The sequence below is a fragment of the Abramis brama genome (genome assembly GCF_963993115.1).
Source record: "Abramis brama genome assembly, chromosome: 4".
Lineage (NCBI taxonomy): Eukaryota > Metazoa > Chordata > Actinopteri > Cypriniformes > Leuciscidae > Abramis > Abramis brama.
In genome coordinates this window covers 52,261,797-52,280,968 of record NC_139966.1, presented here as the reverse complement: position 1 = coordinate 52,280,968, position 19,172 = coordinate 52,261,797, and the positions used below count along the sequence as shown (strand labels likewise).

At 38.4% G+C, this 19,172-nt stretch overlaps 1 protein-coding gene across 1 annotated transcript; it reads left to right on the top strand.

Moving 5' to 3' along the window:
• The first annotated feature begins 1,636 nt into the window (after positions 1-1,636).
• ntf3 (neurotrophin 3) lies at positions 1,637-18,226 on the top strand. The gene is made up of 2 exons (XM_084110686.1): positions 1,637-1,788; positions 14,772-18,226. The coding sequence occupies exons 1-2, from the start codon at positions 1,771-1,773 to the stop codon at positions 15,543-15,545; spliced, it is 792 nt and encodes a 263-aa protein (XP_083966812.1). The 5' UTR covers positions 1,637-1,770; the 3' UTR covers positions 15,546-18,226.
• The last annotated feature ends 946 nt before the right edge of the window (positions 18,227-19,172 follow it).

Below are 19,172 nucleotides of genomic sequence, written 5' to 3'. Positions count from 1 at the left end.
ACATGTGTTCCTGAAATTATGTAAAAGGTAATGACAGGACACATTCCTTCAATGTGTTCTTCCTCTTGGACTGGTTTAAAAGGAAATTACTTCATTTGTGAAATGTACCAAATATGTCCTCATTCAGCAACTGATGTCTTCATTGAATATTTACAGATTAGCTTCCTGGTTGGGGAAAAGACTGTTGAACAACTTCCGGGGGTGCAACTATTGGTTGTGTCATGACTGTGCTTTGACAGAAAACAGTCAGATTTGTCCTGATTGAGACATGATAAACCTATAATTTGGCCAAAAACATCTCTCTTTTGATGTCACATAGCCATTAAAAAAAAAAGAAGAAGAAACACATTCACGTTACCAGGAACTTCACACCAAGAATTAACAGGTAAGTTCTTTTTACCTGCTGAGTGGCTTTTGATAAAAGAAATTTAAAAAAGGGTTCTGGACAAGGGGTGAAGGTTTTGTTCAATAGTTTATGACAATTTCACACAGCATTAAAGTCACATTGCATTTATGGCTCAGTCTAGAAAAGATGCAGTATTTAATTTTATAATATTAATATGGAATCCATATTAATATTATAAAATATTAATTAAAATTAAATACTATGGATCATAGTGACCATGACTGTTCAGAGCAAACAAAAGAAAGATGAAAATAAGACATAAGAAAGAATAAACAACATCTGTTATTTTTCTATTTTGTCCTGATATGTTTGTTGCTCTGCAAGGGCAACAGATGGTTAATTGGATACATCAATATCATGTATGTCATCACTGCAATGCTTAAAAACCTCAAGAAGTTCTACACAAACATTTCCAACAAAGGATCGACTACAGAATAAAAGAGTGGATTATAGAGGGTTGTTGAGTGTTTCCTGTCCCTGCCCATTATAAAATCATTTGTATTCTCAGTCTACTCTTATAATATGACTACGACAGTTATGATTATAGAGCTCTCGGCTGAGTCACGCTTAATGCCTGTGAGCTCAAACTGTGCATTAATTTTTCAACATTTTTCTTCAGTTGGCTGCCATACCTAGTTATTTGGATCTTTGGAATTATTTTTTATATCAATTAGAGTAGATGAGAAAGTATGCAATTTCTTTTTATTCGTATGAGGTTTATTTTGTACCAAACAAGTGTGAATTAAACATATAATAAGTTACTTGCCAAATTTTTCACATAGGCCTACTGTAGATTTACATAGGAGACGTCTGATGCACTTTTTTTCCCCTTAAGAAATTTTCATCGCAGTCTTCATCACAAAACATAAAATGCAGAGCAGTAAATTCAAAATGAATATAAATGAAAGTCATTTCAAAGCGTTTATTTAAGAGCAGTTCATTTACACTTAATGCGTAACTGGGAATTACTTATTTTATAATAAAATTTTAAAATGACTGAATTATATAATTGTTAATATTACTAATAAAATGAAAGTTATTAGAGTTACCGATGCATGATTGACTAATGAGAACAGCATCACTTTAGACTAAGCACAGCAACCCTATAAAAGCCATCTGTCCATGCTGGATGTGCACAGGAGAGTAGAAGATTATGCTTGTTGAGATAAAGAGAGAGAGAGAGAGAGAGAGAGAGAGAGAGGGAGGGAAAGAGAGAGGGAGAGAGAGAGAGATCTGCGCGCTGCACTCGCCAGTGAGACTCTCAGCACGCACCGCGCGCTTTCTATCTGGAAACTTTCGAAAAGGATTCGTTATAAACTCATTACCTTCATGTCGGAACTGCTGAATATTTACTCACCGATGCTATGGTTACCTTTATTACGGTATGTATCCTTTCAAAGTTTCTTTGCACGAACTGCTTCCATGTATCGTTTGGTGGGAATCTGGAAGTCTCCTGTCCTGGCACAGTAGTGCATTTGCGCTTGTTCTCCAGGACGGTTTCTGTGCGATTTGCCACTGGGAAAAAGTTGTGCTTGTCAAACAACTGGTTTTCTAGAAAAACAACTGCGTAATTTTGGAATGTTACCCAAAAAATATTAGTGTTTAAGGGTCTTTGGAACTTTCAGCGCATTTGTGTATTTGGGAAGAATTTGACCTGCTATGCGCCTCGGGCTGAACTGGAAACCAGTACGGGCAAATTCACTTCTTACCTTTCACAGAGTGCTCTTCTCTTTATGCACAAAACAATAGGTTACCTAGAAAACTTTTTTCCTATTCAAAGAGTTTTTTAATACGATTATTTAAGTCTTCAAACTATAATTATAATGCGTATAAAACTATAATTAACGTGTAGGCTATCTGTCTCTGTATCTGTGTGATGTAACTTTAAATGCATTTTATCTATCTAGATAAATATAAATATATATAATTAATATTTTTGTATATATAAAAGGTTCAGATGCACTAATTTGAAAAAAGATGCTTTAAAAAACAACATAAAAACTTAAATGCCAGACTTTAAAACTTTAAAATTGACTTCTAAGAAAGAAACACTTTGCTCTTTCGTCTTTCCTCCGAGAGCTGGCTGAGATTGGCAGACAATCCCTAAAATAGATAATCCATATAAATCTGTGCTGGAGATGCTATTGGCCAGTGCTCTCGAAGTCCTTCAGTTTTTTCTGTGAGTTCAAGTTATTATTCTTCCTGTTCCTCAACTGGAAGTTGCAGGCATATTCTCCCCCCCACAATACAAATTGTGTATTTGAAAGCCCTGTTTCTTCCAGTCTTGTGTGTTTCTGCTTATGTTTCCCTGTTGTGTGTGTAGAGGGAAGTCTTGTGCAGGCATGCACCTGAAACAAGCATCTGTCAAATAAAGGATTTGACACAAGGCACCACTGACGAGGAGGCTAAAGGGTTAATGCAAATAACTTAAATGTATGGGTGAATGTGTCAAAAGAAACATATTACATGGCTGCAGTGAACTCTTGGCACTGTTTGAGGATTTACAGTGTTTTCTCTATCTGAAGTCATTGTGGAATGTATAAATTTCACACAATTTTTACAGATATTTTGACTAAAGTATATGCAAAGTTTCCAATTTCTTCATTAAGCACGTGCAAATAAATACCTTATTTAGGCAAGATTTTTAAAACAGCTTGCACAGCTTGGACACAATAAACTAGCTAACAGGATAAACAATTCACTTATGTGATTTTCTCCATTATTGCGGCTTTGAAACACTTAACACTTCCGTCTTGTGGTTTACTTACAGTGGTTTGAGTTCAACTGTAGTGGCTTTAAAAACTGTAAATGTTCGGGACCAGTTGCAGCACATCCTTGTTTTTCTGGGTAGCTCTCTGTCACTGTAAAATGGGAACAGCAAAAGTCTCATCAACTTTATCATGGGTTGCTCATACCCAAAATATTTTTGTTGTTGTTGGTCTCTATGTTTAAACTGTGGGAAATTCACAACGTTGACCATATATGGATTGTCTCATTATAGAATACCTTATGTATGCCAAACAGTGCAGACAGATACATGGTAATTTGTCATTAACAAATTAAATTATATTTTTCATCTTGATAAACTTGTCCTAGTTTCATATTTGAGAAAGCATGCTACGCTAGCAGGTTACAGAGTCTGAGCTGTCAGTTCATTGCACCGACCAACCTGTCATCAAAATGACAGATGGCAGCCAGGCCTAAATACATCATTTATCAAGGCCAGGTTCAAAGAAATGGAGCATTTCTTAGTAACTCTTAATTTTCTTAGTAACTCTTCATTTTGCACACTATTGATATGAAAACAAAACCTATGGTTAGAGCTAGCGATAGTGCATCAGTAAATTGCACGGCTTATTTGCGCAGAATTTGCAATCGCATTTCCATTGTTTTCTGTCACGTTTACCTTATCAGCATGCAGCATGGATATTGTGTGGCAGAACACGGAAGCATGGCATGCTGGGTAATCTAATACTTTCATTTTTATGATTTTACTTGCACTATTCCAGCTAGAACTGCAAATGCTGTTTTGGCAACAAGGAACAATAGCAGAATTTGGTTGTGCATTTCTAGATGTGGCTGTTAATATTACCCTACAGGCATTTTTTTTTTGCAGAAATTATCAGCACATACTCTGTGGTTTATAACCACACACCCCATCACAAAAATTGGTTATTGCTAATATTTTTAAAAATATTTTTGATATGGCAGTCAGGAGATAATTTGTCTTTGTGTGTGTGTGTGTGTGTGGTTCAGGTAAACCTTACGTTATGGGGACAAAGTATCCCACAATGATGGATACGGCTCATAAATCGACTCATAAATCATACTAAGTGATGTTTTTTGAAGATGTAAAAATGCAGAAAATTTTCTGTGATGGGTAGGCTTAAGGTTAGGGGATAGAATATACATTTTGTACAGTATAAAAATAATCATTATGTCTATGGAAAGTCCCCATAAAACATGGAAACCCAACGTGTGTGTGCCTGTGTGTGTGTGTGTGTGTGTGTGGCAAAAACTAAACTTGAATTATTACAATTTAAAATAGAAACTAAACATACTTGAGACCTAACAAAAAAAAAAAAAAAAATCTAAAACTGTCTTTTGTGTGCCTGAACATGTCCAGAACACATCAGTTTTTCCAAAAGGCTTCTAACATGTGTTCTGGAAGTGTCATGAGGTGAGATGCATTAAACATGAAGTCACGTAGATCTATTAATCCTGCTGAGTGGACGTACCGACACCTTTTGTAGTTTGTATCCTTGACAAAGTGTTGCTGTCAGCTGCCAAACAACTGTCTATCACATTACATCAAAACAACCATCTAACATGATCACGTTACAAACTCCAAGATGTGTTAATTACACTAACTGTTGTGTTTGGCATTGTCATGTCAAACAGAGAGCGAGTTCTGTGTTTATTTTAGTATAAAATCCAGGCTAATCGCTACTGACTCCCAGACTTCACGTTAATAGTCTGAGTTCTGTTTTATGGCACCAAGACACCTGACTTTGATGCTTTTGTATTTTTAATTAGCAATTAAAATAGGCTTATAATCATGGCTGGTTTTGGGAAAATCATCCCCAGTTGCGATGTTATGGAAGGGAATTCTTTTAAAGTCTGTGAGATGGAAACTATAACTTCCAAGTCTTAAATCTTAAGGAATTTAGACCTTTACTGGTGTTGTAATCCCTCTAATAGTGCCAACAAATTTGACATGCACATTTTTTAAATTAACTTACACTTGTCATAGAATATACCCTTCAATGCGCTGGCCGATTATCAGAACTTACCAGAAACACATGCTGGCTGAAAGAACTGTGTTAAGGGAGGTGTTGACACCAGCTGCCATGAAGGCCAAACAGCTGCAATGCGTCCCTTACACTGAATAACTCCATCATGAGGCGCTGAACTTTTGACAACATGACATGAGCTAGCATGCTTCATAAGACATGCTAAATGTGAACTGGAGTTAACTAGCTTGTGTGTTAGTACTCTGAGCTGACAGTTTACATAGCTTGTCTAACTTTCAATACTGAAAGTCTGAAGACCTTCGACAAAAACCCACCAATAAATCATAACAGTTGAAATGTTTGTCTTCTGAACGTAATGTGTGAAGTTGGCGTGCATCTGCGGACATTTTCTTGATTACAAGAAATGCCACAGCTTGATGTGTATTCAAACACTGCAGGTCATGTCTTACATCTCACAACCATTCAGAACTAACCCGAGATGTGTGTGAACTCAGCATGAAGCCAGATGTAAGTTAGTGCAGGGTGCTGGTCAGAGATTCAGTGTTCAGACAGGGGGTCTATTCGCTCTTTTAGAGGAACATCTGGAAGCAATTGGACAGCATTAGGGTTTAGACACTCTTCTTTGAAAATCCTGGGTGGATTTCTTCCGCTGGCACGCTGCCTCCTAAGCCATCCTGAGTCCATCAACTTGGGTAGCTCATGTCTTCTGGATTTATTCCATAAGATGCATTTGATAGCATGTCATTCTGCAGTTTGCTTTCAATGTGCAATGCATTGCTTTGAGAGTAGCCACTTTAAAGTGGCTTTTACCTTTTTTAAATTGTATTTTCCTTTTCATTGTAATAATTCTAGTTGGTAGTATTCCTCCAGTTGAATGTATGCACATGTTTCGAATTCAAACAATAGCCAACCCAGTTCATTGTGTGCCTGAATGGAAAACTCTTTGATTCTTTGATTCGTTTTCTTCCAAAAGCTAAATCCCTACTCCATATGACTGAAGTATTCAAAGTATATCAGTATCTGTTAGCTCAGGCCAACGATTCACTGTAGATTGTCTTGCTGTTCTGTAGTTGGATACATGGCCCTTGCATATGCTTGAGGTCTAAAGCGCATTTCAAGATTTCAATCCCAGTCTGACAGGAAATAAGACCCTAAAAATGAGAAACTGGCTGTTTCTGAATGTATTGTATTTTGACGGATACAGCAGAAAATTAATATTTGGTGTAAATATGTTAATCTTTCATTGCAAACTGGTCATTGAGTGGATTAGTCTCAGAACCTGATTTCACAAAGTACAACATGTTCCTAGATCAACATCTTTGGTCAACAATATTCCAATCAACCAATCAGATTTGAGGGACAAGTTTAAAGTTTGTCTAGTTTAGGCTTAGAACCAAGGTTAGTTGACTCTGATTCTGATTTTAGGGATACCTTATGGGTATGGTTAGGTCTAGTGGTAGGGATATGGGAATCCTTACATGTTTGGACAGGAATGTTGTTCAAGGATCAACAAAATATGTTGACCGAGGAATGCATCTAACTCTGCAAAATCAGGATGTGTGGATTAGTCAATGCATGCAACAATAGTCCTGTGAATGTTGAGCGTGCAACAATATTTCCGTTATCTAGACTGTGGTGTGCCGTGTGCCGGGCTGAACGCTGTGTTAAATTCTGCATTGGGTGGTGTGAAGGCTGTTGCTAATCTCAGGCCAATCCTCTAGGAGTTAAAAGCTCAGGGAGTTGTAAGCCTCCTTGGCCAGTCTTAGATGATGTGCGTAGGTGGTGAAGAAGCCCCGATGTCGAGGCCACTGACACAGTACTGTGCGAGATTAACACCTGTCATACATGGGCATGCTACTCTGTAGATGCACAACTAGGTTTGAACTTCAACTGTAGTCGAAAATTAGATATAAATATGAATGCAAATGATTTTTATTCATCGTTATATCACATCTTGGCAGGAGGAAAAGTTTTTTACGCAGAGTCAAACAAACAAAGTCCATTTGTATTCAGACCTAAACTGACCTTTTGGAATGCCTCTGTGTTTATGTGGATTAATAGTGCAGAGCTGTGCATCGAGTGGCCTAAACCAGTTAAAGGAGATCAAGGACCAGATTTTGACGCCTAATGCTCCCATGTCCTGGAAATAGAGTTCACTGAGAGTGCTGTTTTATGTAGTTATGTCATTATGAAATATTGGCTAGATAGAAAGCCAGGACCTTTGTTTTCTCTTTGTAAGAGAGAATCTACTACCAATATAGAAAAGGTTCATGCATTGATATCACAAGACTCAGGTTATATAAAAAGCAATTCCTTTTTGCTCAGATCAAACTGATTGCTCAGGACAGTTTGTGTGAGAGCCAGTTGTGTATAAATGAAAGGAATTTCTTGATGTAGTTTTCTGAGGTAATTTACTTCTGAGGCTATAGACTTGTGAGCTTTTAAACAATGCTCACTTGTGAAACATTTAGTCAAGGAGGTTGTTGGGTTGTTATCTATCGCCTACAACGCATCAATTTTGGCTGAGGAGGAGCAGTACTAGAATAAACAGGGCCCAGGGTGATTTAAGAACAATATCCCTCTGATCTGCTGAAGATCAGTCCACTCCTAGAGCAATTCTTGATTCTGTCCCAACCCGACATACAATCAAGAATTCAAATATGCTGAATGTGTTGTTTATTGCATAATTTTTATAGCCCGTAGACGTGCCGTATGTGGTGCTAACATCGCTATCAGCACTGGCCAACAATTAAGTCTTAGCAAAAATGGAAAAACACCTGAGTGGGTGAGCTTGAAGAGTACGTGCCCAAGAATAACTCATCATTGCAATTTGTGTTTCGAACTTGATACCGCGTGAAAAGTCTAATCTTGTCTGGGACTAGTACACAGCTTCTCCCTTCTCCGACCTAGTTTAAATGGATTAGAGCGTCAACAAATTTGGGCATTCCGAAGAAAGCAACCTAGAGTCCATTAACTGCCCTATCAGCTGACTAGCCAATCACATGAACTTACAGTGTCATTCCAGGCGTTTCAAACAGTCTGGTGTGGTTTGGCTTGGAGGTTGTGTGTGGAACTGCCACAAAGGGAAATCATTCACCACTTAAAAAATCTTCCTCTACTTTTGTGTCATGCACAATTTGGGTTGAGCAAAACAGTGTCTGTAGATCACAGGGAGTGATTTACACCGCTGGTCGGGCTGTAGCAGTCACTTTGCCAGCGTTTTTAACCAGGAATGTTACCAATTGCAAAACTTTTATCCAGTAACAAGTAACTTAGCCCACATTCTGTTTGTGTATGAACTGTACTGAGGCCTCTTGATGTCCCCTTCCCCCCTTACTTTAATTGTATTAAAGTCCCCCTGTAGTCAATACCTTAAAACTCATCTTTGATCACCAAAATGACATTTTTAAAACTTTTTCTAAAAAAATCTTCATGCTTTAAAATAGCTTGAATGTAAACATTTTATATACGCGGTTCTATGAATATGCAAATAAGCCCCACCCCCACTCACTCACACCAGCTCAGAGATCCACTCGTTGACATGATTGGTTACAAGGTAGGCTAGTTTGTGACGTGAGAAACACCAGCGATTTCAAACCGCATTTTTGAGGCTGTCTTTGGTTCACTGCAGTTTTAAGGAGAAAATACTCAGCAATGGTGTTGACTTCTGAATTTTCACATGCTTTGTCTTAAAGCATATTAAAAGCACCACATAGACGTATAAACAACATTAAAAGTTTGATTTTCACCACGGGGAACTTTAAGGCATTCATCAAGGCCCACTGAGAGTTTGGGCACTTTAGTGAGTTTGTCTTTGCTTTATTTCATCTGTTTAAAATGAACAAAGTTGTAACCTCTCTTAAATATCCTTTAGACCTTTGTGACAATATAAATATTATTTTATCAAAATGTTATATAACTTCTAGTATTGCGCATTAACTATAACCATATGTCCAATAAAATCACTTCGAAAACAGCCTTTAATTTGTTAACATTTTACAGAATTACTCTTAGAGGAAGATCATATATCATTCACTGGTGATTCATTATGCAACAAAATATAGTGCTGGCAGAAAACATTTCTTCTTTTTTTAAAAAATTTTACTTTAAAGGAAAAGTTCACCTAAAAATAGCAGTTCTGTTATTTACTTTCCCCTGATGCATTCTCGTGCAATACAAAATGATTTTTGAGGAATCCTTGCACACAATAGTTCATAAGGCACCATAAAAGCAGTTCAAAAGTCTTCAGAAATCGTACACTGTGTAAGGAACAAAGCAAAATTCATTCGGAACCTTTCTATCCAGCTCTTAAGTGTCTTTCTCAACAGCAAAAATTTGTTGATGCAGTTTTTTATTTTTTTTATTTTTTTCGGTCAGTTCCTCAGACATAGCTATTATGTGACTTAAAGCTGCAGTCCGTATTTTTTCCTCTTTGTCGCCATCTCTGTTCGAAATCTGCAATTCCAGTTATTCGCGGAATTATCCGCACTATTGGCACACCACAGTCTAGATAACGGAAATATTGTTGCACGCTCAACATTCACAGGACTATTGTTGCATGCATTGACTAATCCACACATCCTGATTTTGCAGAGTTAGATGCATTCCTCGGTCAACATATTTTGTTGATCCTTGAACAAATTATCAGTTCACCCGACCTTTCAAAAGCCCTTCCGATATTTATCCTTGTTTTCATATGGGCCTGGTTGCAGTCTCTTTTATTTCTGTAGCCACTCCGAAGTCTTTTGCATTTTACAATGGGTGAATCTCCGGTTGTCACTGGTGATTTTTGTTTGAACCTTTCTGGATCCACCATCAAATTGATAAAAATTTAATTATATCAAGTGCTGTGAGAAAAGGCTATAAATCTCCACCTCCAACATCCTCACACGCAATATAGCCTACTAGCCGAGACACCTTCTTTATGTGTACAGATGTGACGTAATAATGCAAAGACATGCTCAAATTTCCCGTGGAAATCCACCAGTACCACTGGAATGAAAACATTATTACAAGCTTACCGTTTTGAATTGAGCTAAGGCAAGCAGATAGTTTTGAACACTGGCTGGTTATGTACTTGCTCAAACATTTATTTTGGATAATTTTTAACCCAAAAAAGTTACGGACTGCAGCTTTAAGAAGACTTGGAAAATACTGTGGTGCTTTTATTATGTTTTGTGCTTTTTAGAGTCGTTGTATGCTGTAAACAGATTCATTGAAAAACAAAACAGCAGCATATTTATGGTAAAATGTGTAGTAGTGAAATGATTAAAGCGAATGCCAGATAAACAGCTAGCATGGAGATTTACATTGAATGAATGTGAGCTACTCCATAGTTCTACCAGAAAGACTCGGGAGGCAAAATAACGTAACAAGTATGCTTTTACGCTTTTAACAGCCCAGCAAGCAAATATTATGATCTAAAGTTCTTTGGTGTAGGCCTAGTCCGATCACAATCCGAGGGTACGGAATCTGCATTTCCTGCCTGAAGACGAAGGCAGGGGCGCAGCCGACCCCCTGGGAGATTTGGGAAGGGACCATCCTGGTGGTGGTGGGGAGGATGGAGGTGAATGTAGGCATCAGCATCTGTGAACTCAGACATGTGTAAGTACTGATCTTTTATACTACAAGTATTAGAACACGATTGGATAGATGAGAAGGTAATAAGTGACGTAACAATTGAGTCTTCCCGGCAGAACTTGCGCTAAAGCTTTCATTTGCATTGGCATAGCCTACTGCAACGTTCTGCATAGAAATTGAGAAGCGTAGCTTGAGCGTAGCTCATTTTGCACCATCTCCCCTAAACAAACGTCTTTCTTTTTTTTTTCACCTTCCCGAAGAAGATTGTTTAAGCTGCTGTTCATCCAGGAAGAGGCATAAATGCACATCTGTGCTCCTGTGAGACGAGAACTTCCTGCATTTATGACAGAGTAAAGCACATAAACAAATATTTTTAATGTGAGTTTGAGAGGAAAGCTTTTGGAAAGGTCTTCTGCATGGATCAAACCTTAAACTGTTAGTTTAGCGAGGGATCGCATTAGCTGTGCTTCCCAGAAGGTCCCTGACAATGTTTACTGCACATGAAGAAACACAGCTAAGTATTTGAGAGCAGTTAAGAGGATGCAAAGGATTATCTTTTCAAACATGGTTGAAACAGATTCAAGTGCATGTGTTTCTATCACATCACTTGTTGTGCTATAAATTATGCTTTAAGAGAAGCCAGTTGACTTTAATGTGACTGAGTTGCTCATTATGGGCAATTTTTGCAGCTTAATGAAGAAGAACCCTTTTAAAAGCTTACTGGACGTACACAAACATAGCCGAGCATTTGATCGCACTTAAGAGGATGAAGAAGATTATCTGTTCAACCCTGGTCCAGAGTTCCAAGTAAATTTCCACCCTGCGTTCACCTGAATGAGCCCAAATGGGAAGAGTAATTGACGTTCATTCCAGGATCTTGTGTTTTTGTACACTTTCCCCCGGAGGCAATGCAATACACATTCATTGTCACATGCTGTCTGACACATCATGGATTGTTTTTTATACGTAAAGTCACAGGCCTATGTACATTTTTAAGAAGCTGTTATGTTAAAATAATGTGTGTGTTTTTTTAACAAATACTCATAAAAAGAGTTTTATTGCAGGTCTTTTGTATTTTTCGCCTTATTACTGCCTGAGAATTTAGTGCAAATTGTATCCCTTTGTGTCTAGCTTATTTTCCTGCAAATGAAAATTAGATTTGGTTTATCAAATTTAGCTTATTAGCTCGCCCTGGAATTAAGCTGATGCCCTGCTAAATTCTTTACTAAAGATGAAATATTATTCATTCACAACTTCAGTAATGGACGGAAGTTGAATTGTTGTGAACTTCTAGCAACGTGATTTTGCCAATGTTCCTGGGTCAACATATTTTGCTGATCCTGGAACAACATTCCTGTCCTAACCATATCCCTATCCTTAAACCTAACCCTACCCATAACTTATCCATAAAGTCAGAGGGAAATGATACACTGGTTCTAAGGCTAAACTTGACATAAACTGTAAACTTGTCCAATCTGATTGGTTAATTGGAATGTTGTTGGAACATGGAACATGTTGTTCTTGGAGAAGTCACGTTCACCCAGCAAGTACAGATGCAGAAAGTAATTTTCTACGCCGCTGCCTGTAAGGTGACTTTGTCATGCCCCATGTAATTGCAGGCATTACCCCTGCCAAAAAGTGAAATTAGTGATGCTTATTGGCCGATAATGAGGACAGAGTGATTAACAATCTCTTCTGAGCACCGTGTGTCCCTCCCTCATATGCTTGTCCTGTCCATTAAAGAGATCTGCGGCAAACAGCAAAGGTCAGACCTGAAAGTATGCACAAACAATGGGCTGCAAACTTGCACTGTGGAGCAATGATGAATTAGATATTTTTCCATAAAATTCCTCTGAACGCAATGTCAAATGACATAAGATCAAACATTCCTGGAGAACAAAAAGTCTTTGTGTTCATTTCGTCACCAAAGTCTAATTTAAAACCAATCGTTTATGTAACAAACCGAGCATCCCATGACATTATCACCCACCATGCCAAGACCTCCCAAACCCTGCGGTTCTTCAACAGAAAGACATGTGGTTCAGAAAAAAGATATAGAAGTACCTGGGGCAGCGTTAAGATCGGGGAGCACACTTAATATTTATTTTCATTGAACATCTTGCCCTATGGCCCTTTGATGTAGCAGCTGTACAACTGCTGACTGTCTGCATCACCTCTGTCTCACTGTATCAGTGTCATCATTAGTCTTCAGTTGCTGCACTTTGCACTGCAGACAGTAGTTTAGTGTCACTTACAATTTAACCACTCTGGGTTTGACACTAAGATGTTTTACAGCGGGTGCCGTGGCTCATATTCTCTTGTTTTATCAAAATGATTTAGAGTGATCCCAATACACAATGGAGAAGTTCATCTCAAACAAAACATGAAAGCAACAAGTCACGGTCTGGTTATTCAGGTAGAACCGGGTAGGAATGCAAAGTTTTACTGATGTCTAGCTGTAGTAATGAGTTGGTACCCATGTCATACTGTACTAGGAAAGTAATGCATCTGATAATTGCCAAGCAAGGCCTACCGCTTGCTTACTGTTGAAAGGAAAATTGAAAGGCTATTAACTGTAATTGTTAGCATTATTTGGGAGACCACAAGTCTTACCTTATTTAGCATGAGAATCTGCACTAAATATTACAAACCGCTCACAGAGGACAGACCTTCTTGCTTGATGCAATATGGAAAAAGGCCACAATGTGTTTAAAGAATACAGTTGTTCACCCAAAAATTAAATAAATGCCTTTAAAGGAGAAGTGGTAACACTTTACAATAAGGTCATTTTAGTGCATGCAATAACTAACAACTAGCAATAGATTTATTTCAGTATTTATTCATCTTTGTTAACATTATAAAAAAAATGTTGTGCCATGTTGGCTCAAGTCAATGATATGGTTATACTTTATTTAGATGGTCCACTTTAGACTATTCTACTAACTAGGAGTAAATTCTTAACTAAATGTCAACTTGCTCTCTTTAGTTAAACCCAATACAAGTATTAGTTAATTGTAGTATTAACTAATACTATTAGTATTAGAGTATTAGTTAAACTGTAGAACACTTAGTAGACTGCTAGGTTAGGGTTCAGGTAAATGGAATGAAGTTACTTATAGTCAGTCGAAGGTCTGTTTGTTGGCGGAGCATCAAAATAAAGTGTTAGCAGATATTAAGCAGACTGTCTCTATTGAGAGTTAGTTGACATGTACTGTAGTTGCAAAGTTACTTATAGTTAGTAGCATGTCTAAAGTGGACCATTGAAATAAAGTGTTACCAAAACAGATACAACTTTCGAGTATAAAAATGTAGTGGTAAATGTAGAAATTGTCATTAATAAAAATATTAATAAATGCTTTAGAAGTATGTTAGTTCATGTTAACTAATGTAGTTTTGCATGCATCCTTCAAAAGAATTATAAAAGTTGACTTGTACACTGTATTTTTTAAGTGTGCATGAGGAACAAGTCGAAATTTGAGTCATTCTTGAACAGCTCTAGTCCCTATTAACTATAAATGTATTAAAAAAAAATAAATACCAGTACAGAAATAAAACTTAGAAAGGTGAATAAACTTTAAGAGCTTGATGATTACACTTCAAACAATGTCTTATCTTTTATACCATGTGTACACTTGACACTCCATTGCTTTAGCAGACTCTTCTTAAACACAGTTTGCCTCGGGGAGTTTTGCACTTTGTGGTTTCTCTTTCATGCCATTGCTCTCAGTCATGAAGCAGAACGCACACCGGACCAAATGGATGCGCCAGGCGCTCAAATAAACATGCCATAAGAGAGGCCCAGCAAACTTCATATCACCGCAGGCCATCCTTCAGTGCACACCCATTAATGCTCTGTCGCCATGCAGATGTGTTGGGCAAGTGGCACCATTTTTGTCATAGCATGTCAATAATGAGCTTCATGAGAATTCAGTGTTGTCACAGGGCTGTTTGTTAATTCCTTTGTTTGCTACTATAAGGAAACCGTTTTGCCGAGTATGTGCTTAGTAAAAACATCTCCTGTTTCTTCACAGATCTTACAGGTGAATCTAGTGATGTCCATCTTGCTGTACGTGATGTTCCTCGCGTACCTCTATGGTATCTCAGCCTCTACGATGGACAAGCAGCGGCCCACGCAGGACCCCATCAACACGCTCATCATAAAGCTCCTGCAGGCCGACATCAGCCGCAGCCGACAGAAGCAGGACGCCCTCGACGCGCTTCCTTCCCCCACCTTAAACACACCCGCAGTGACCGACTACAGGGAGAAAGTCAGCTCGACCATCTATCAGCCCGTGACGGACATCTCGTCGGAGCTGCTGCGTCAGCACAAGCGTTACAACTCGCCACGCGTGCTCCTGAGCGAAAGGCCTCCGCTACAACCGCCGCCACTCTACCTAACCAACGACTTCGTCAGTAGCCAGGACGGCAACAAGACACGGCAGAAGCGCTACGCCGAGCACAAAAGCTACAGGGCCGAGTTCTCTGTGTGCGACAGCAAGAGCCAGTGGGTGACCGACAGGACTACGGCCGTGGACATTCAGGGACGACCGGTCACGGTTTTAGGGTCCGTCAATGTGGGACGCACGGACATAAAGCAGTACTTTTACGAGACAAAATGTGAGACCGCCAAGCACAACAAGGGCAGCTGTCGGGGGATTGACGAGAAGCACTGGAACTCGCAGTGCAAAACCTCGCAGTCTTACGTGCGCGCGCTCACTCAGGATAAAACTTGGGTGGGTTGGCGCTGGATACGGATAGACACCTCGTGCGTCTGCGCGCTCTCACGCAAACACCGCAGGACGTGAAAAACACTGCAGCAACTCAACCACTGTCTTTCTATTGTTCCCTGTAAATATATAAATATAAATTATTATTTAAGTTATATGGAATGCATATAGTTTATACATGTCTATGTATAATGTATAAATATACTTGTTATTTATTTAAGCTGTTTGCAAAGAAAAACCTTTTTAAAAAAAGAGAGAGAATGAGAGAGAGACTTACAAAAACATGCAATGCCGCTAAGCTACAGGAGCATTGCATGCTGAATTGTGCCTTGCTCACGTAGTCAGAGGACACGTCACTCCACTATACCTAGACCTTGGGAACAGTTGCAATGGAAAACACAGATCACTCAATATCATATTAACTTCAGTATTGTTCAAGAAAACCTGTTTTTCTACTGAAACAGGCTGTCAGTATAACCTCTTCGTATCTGGCTAAACGAATCACAGTCGGGATGTTGTATGAAAATATGTAAACATACAGTATATGTGTATCAAAACTGCATGAAATACCTAAGAAATATATATTTTTTGTACACCATGAAAACATGATGGAAAAGAATCGAAATGCATCTAACAAAGCAAACCACTGGAATATTAGTCACAATTCTAGTAGAATATATGGACCAAAAAGTGATATAAAAATATGGTTTAGTATTTCACAAATTCAATCTAGGCAGTACATTGATTCTAGATGGCCTTCTGAAAGTATTTAGGCGATATTCACAACATCATTTTAGAGGGCAAAGTGGGGACGAAAGCAGCCAAGTATTAACTTGTAAGGGTCGGATGATGAAACTACTGCTCACTAAGACTCCTCCTATTGGCCACGCCCCTCATCAGAAGCCCCGCCCAGCCTGCCAGAGTCCAGTGTGACCACCACGACCACCAGAAATAAGCTTAGTGCACTTTTAGCCTCGATCACCCACTTTGATCAATTGCTTCTCTACAAACTTAATGAGCGAAGCCAGCATGAATAAGAGCAGCATGTAAACAAAAGGACAAATAAATGGGCCATTGCTAATGACACTGTAGTCTTACACAGAGGTAAAGCTGCCTTAAGACGATGTACATACGTGCAGAGCTGGGATTTGAACACGTAATCTCCCCCTTAAGAGGGTTTCCCTCTTGTCAGACTCATCTTAGGAGATAAGCATTTCGCCGGTGTGCTGCGGCTATAAAAAGGCCTGCCATGCTTTCCTTCTGTACGTTTATATAAGGAGACCTACTCACTCGATAGTCTTGAGACACTAAGGTGAAGAGATTCCTATGATGTCTGCAGTAAGATGATCGATACGCAATGACTTGACAAAATGTTTAAGCCTCTTCATCAAATTGATTAAATATACATCAGAGTAGATCATGCTTTGTACTGCTTCACAATAAATATGATATACCCAAGACAACACGTGAGGCATTTAGACAGCATGTTCGGGATCATACGAAGAGCATTTTAAAAGCCAGGCAGCTGCGGCTCGGCTTTTGTTCGGGCTTATCTTTGTGACACGTGGCTCAAGTCACCTCTGAACTGTCCAAGTGTACCCAAGGAACATCATGTAGAACCCAACATTTGTGTGATTGATGTTATTTTTAGTTACCCACACATATTTACTTCTCTATCAGCATAGCAAGATAAGCCAGAATGAGGTCCAAACCCATTACATCAAGTGAAGTGCCAAGACTTTGTCCTCCATGTCCGAACATAAAACTTTATTAGCATGCAATCGTTTATTATGATGTGGCTATAAAAAGATTGACATCAAATTTGTTTTATTGCATTTTCATGCTTCACAAGAGGGTGGTTAGATAAAGGCACTAAAATCTAACTGTTTTAAACAAGCTCTGACTCTGTGACCGGATATCCAGTGCTTGTATTGGGTGTGAAGTTCTGAGACAGAGAAACAGAGTGTCAGCTCAGATTCGAAACAGAACCACAGACCACCAAGGATACAACACACCTTTTTCGAATTCAATATCGTCCCGCTTCAGTTCGGCCCTCTACGGAAAAACAGGATAAAATGCTGAACACAGGACCTTTCAAGGATTCTGCTGGGAATGGCCCACACATTTGTCCAAATGCACTGCCTTTCCTGTAACACACATTATTACACTGGAACATGAGGATCCCTAAACAATTTTGTCTTTGCTCAGTCTTGGATGACTTTCACTGAAACATTCCTATGTATTTGATGCTGTCTTGAAAAGCCCTGCTGGTGTCATGCATACTGTGTAGGATTCTTGCTGCTTTAAACCACTACAACCGACCTTATAATGGACCAACGGCCATTGCTGATACCCATGGATAACTCTTTTATGCTGAAAAGGAAACTGTGCCAAAACACACCGAACTCTATTTAAGGACTACATGCTTCTTAATAATATTCAGACAATTATCTCCGGTATGTCTAAATTGAGAAAGTTGCGAGGAAAGTCCCTATTTTAGTAAAGAAGAAAGACTTGTCTGCTTGGTGGTCGTTGTTTAGTGAAGTAGTTTTTTTTTTTTTTTTTTTTTTTTCTGTACCCATTACCCATTGTTTGTATTTTTTTTATGTTATTTTAATTTTTTGAGAGAGAGAGACTTTCCCATAATGGTAATGTCTCTCAAAATGTCTTTCTCGTGCTGATACTTGAAGGAGTGCTGTTTATCTGGCCTACAACATCCTCCTCTGAGATTTGTCTGAATAAAGTTTTTTTTTTTTTTTAAATCTTCCTGCTGATTATGTTCTTTTGGGAATATATGAATATTGTCATCTGTAGGGTTTAATATATCTCATCTCAATCATTCACAAATCCCCAGAAAAGAACCCAATGATGTTTCCCAGCCTCGAACTGTGAGATGATCTGTGTGTTTCTAATCAAACATGGATGGTCTATTTAAAACCATGGGGAAGGAGCATAGGACTAAACAACCTTCAGTGACCTATAAATACATTCGTTTGCCAGAACCCACAGGAAGAAAATAGCTCTGGGCCATGGTTAATTAGCATATAATCCTCTTGCGGTGTGTTCTTAGGAGCAAAGCCTGAGACGGAGTGAACTTGAAAAATCACTGCTGAAAAAAGTTAAATGAGGTGAAAGGATAAAAAATGCCAGCGTTCTTTACATGTCCATATCAGTGCAATAACCAGCAGTCAATATAGGGTGATCTTATTTGACCATTTGGACACTTGAGTCACACTTTTTCACAATATGTGAATGTCACTGCATTAGATAACAAAACAAGGCACATGTTGAGTTCAAATCTGCAGGAGCAACTAACTTCACTTTTCTGTTTTGATCAACTGTTTGATTATTTTTAATGGGTGTATGAAGTAATTTCTCTTCAAATTTACACAGGTGTAAGTTTATCACTTTAACTACTGTCACTGTAACATTTAAAAATCAGAAAGTACCAATACTTAAAAACTTAAACTACAGTTTAAAATCAGACATACTGTATGTATGTGAAGAGTGAGCTTGTCTTTAAATGCCATTTGTTATTTTTTATTTATTTTCTAATACAATAACATTCATACATTTTTAAGTGCGAATTCAAGGTATAGTTCACACAAAAAAATCATAAAATTCTTACCCTCATGTCATTCCAAACCTGTATGACAGACTTCTGTAGAATATAAAAGAAGACGTTTGAATTGTTTTTGTCCATAC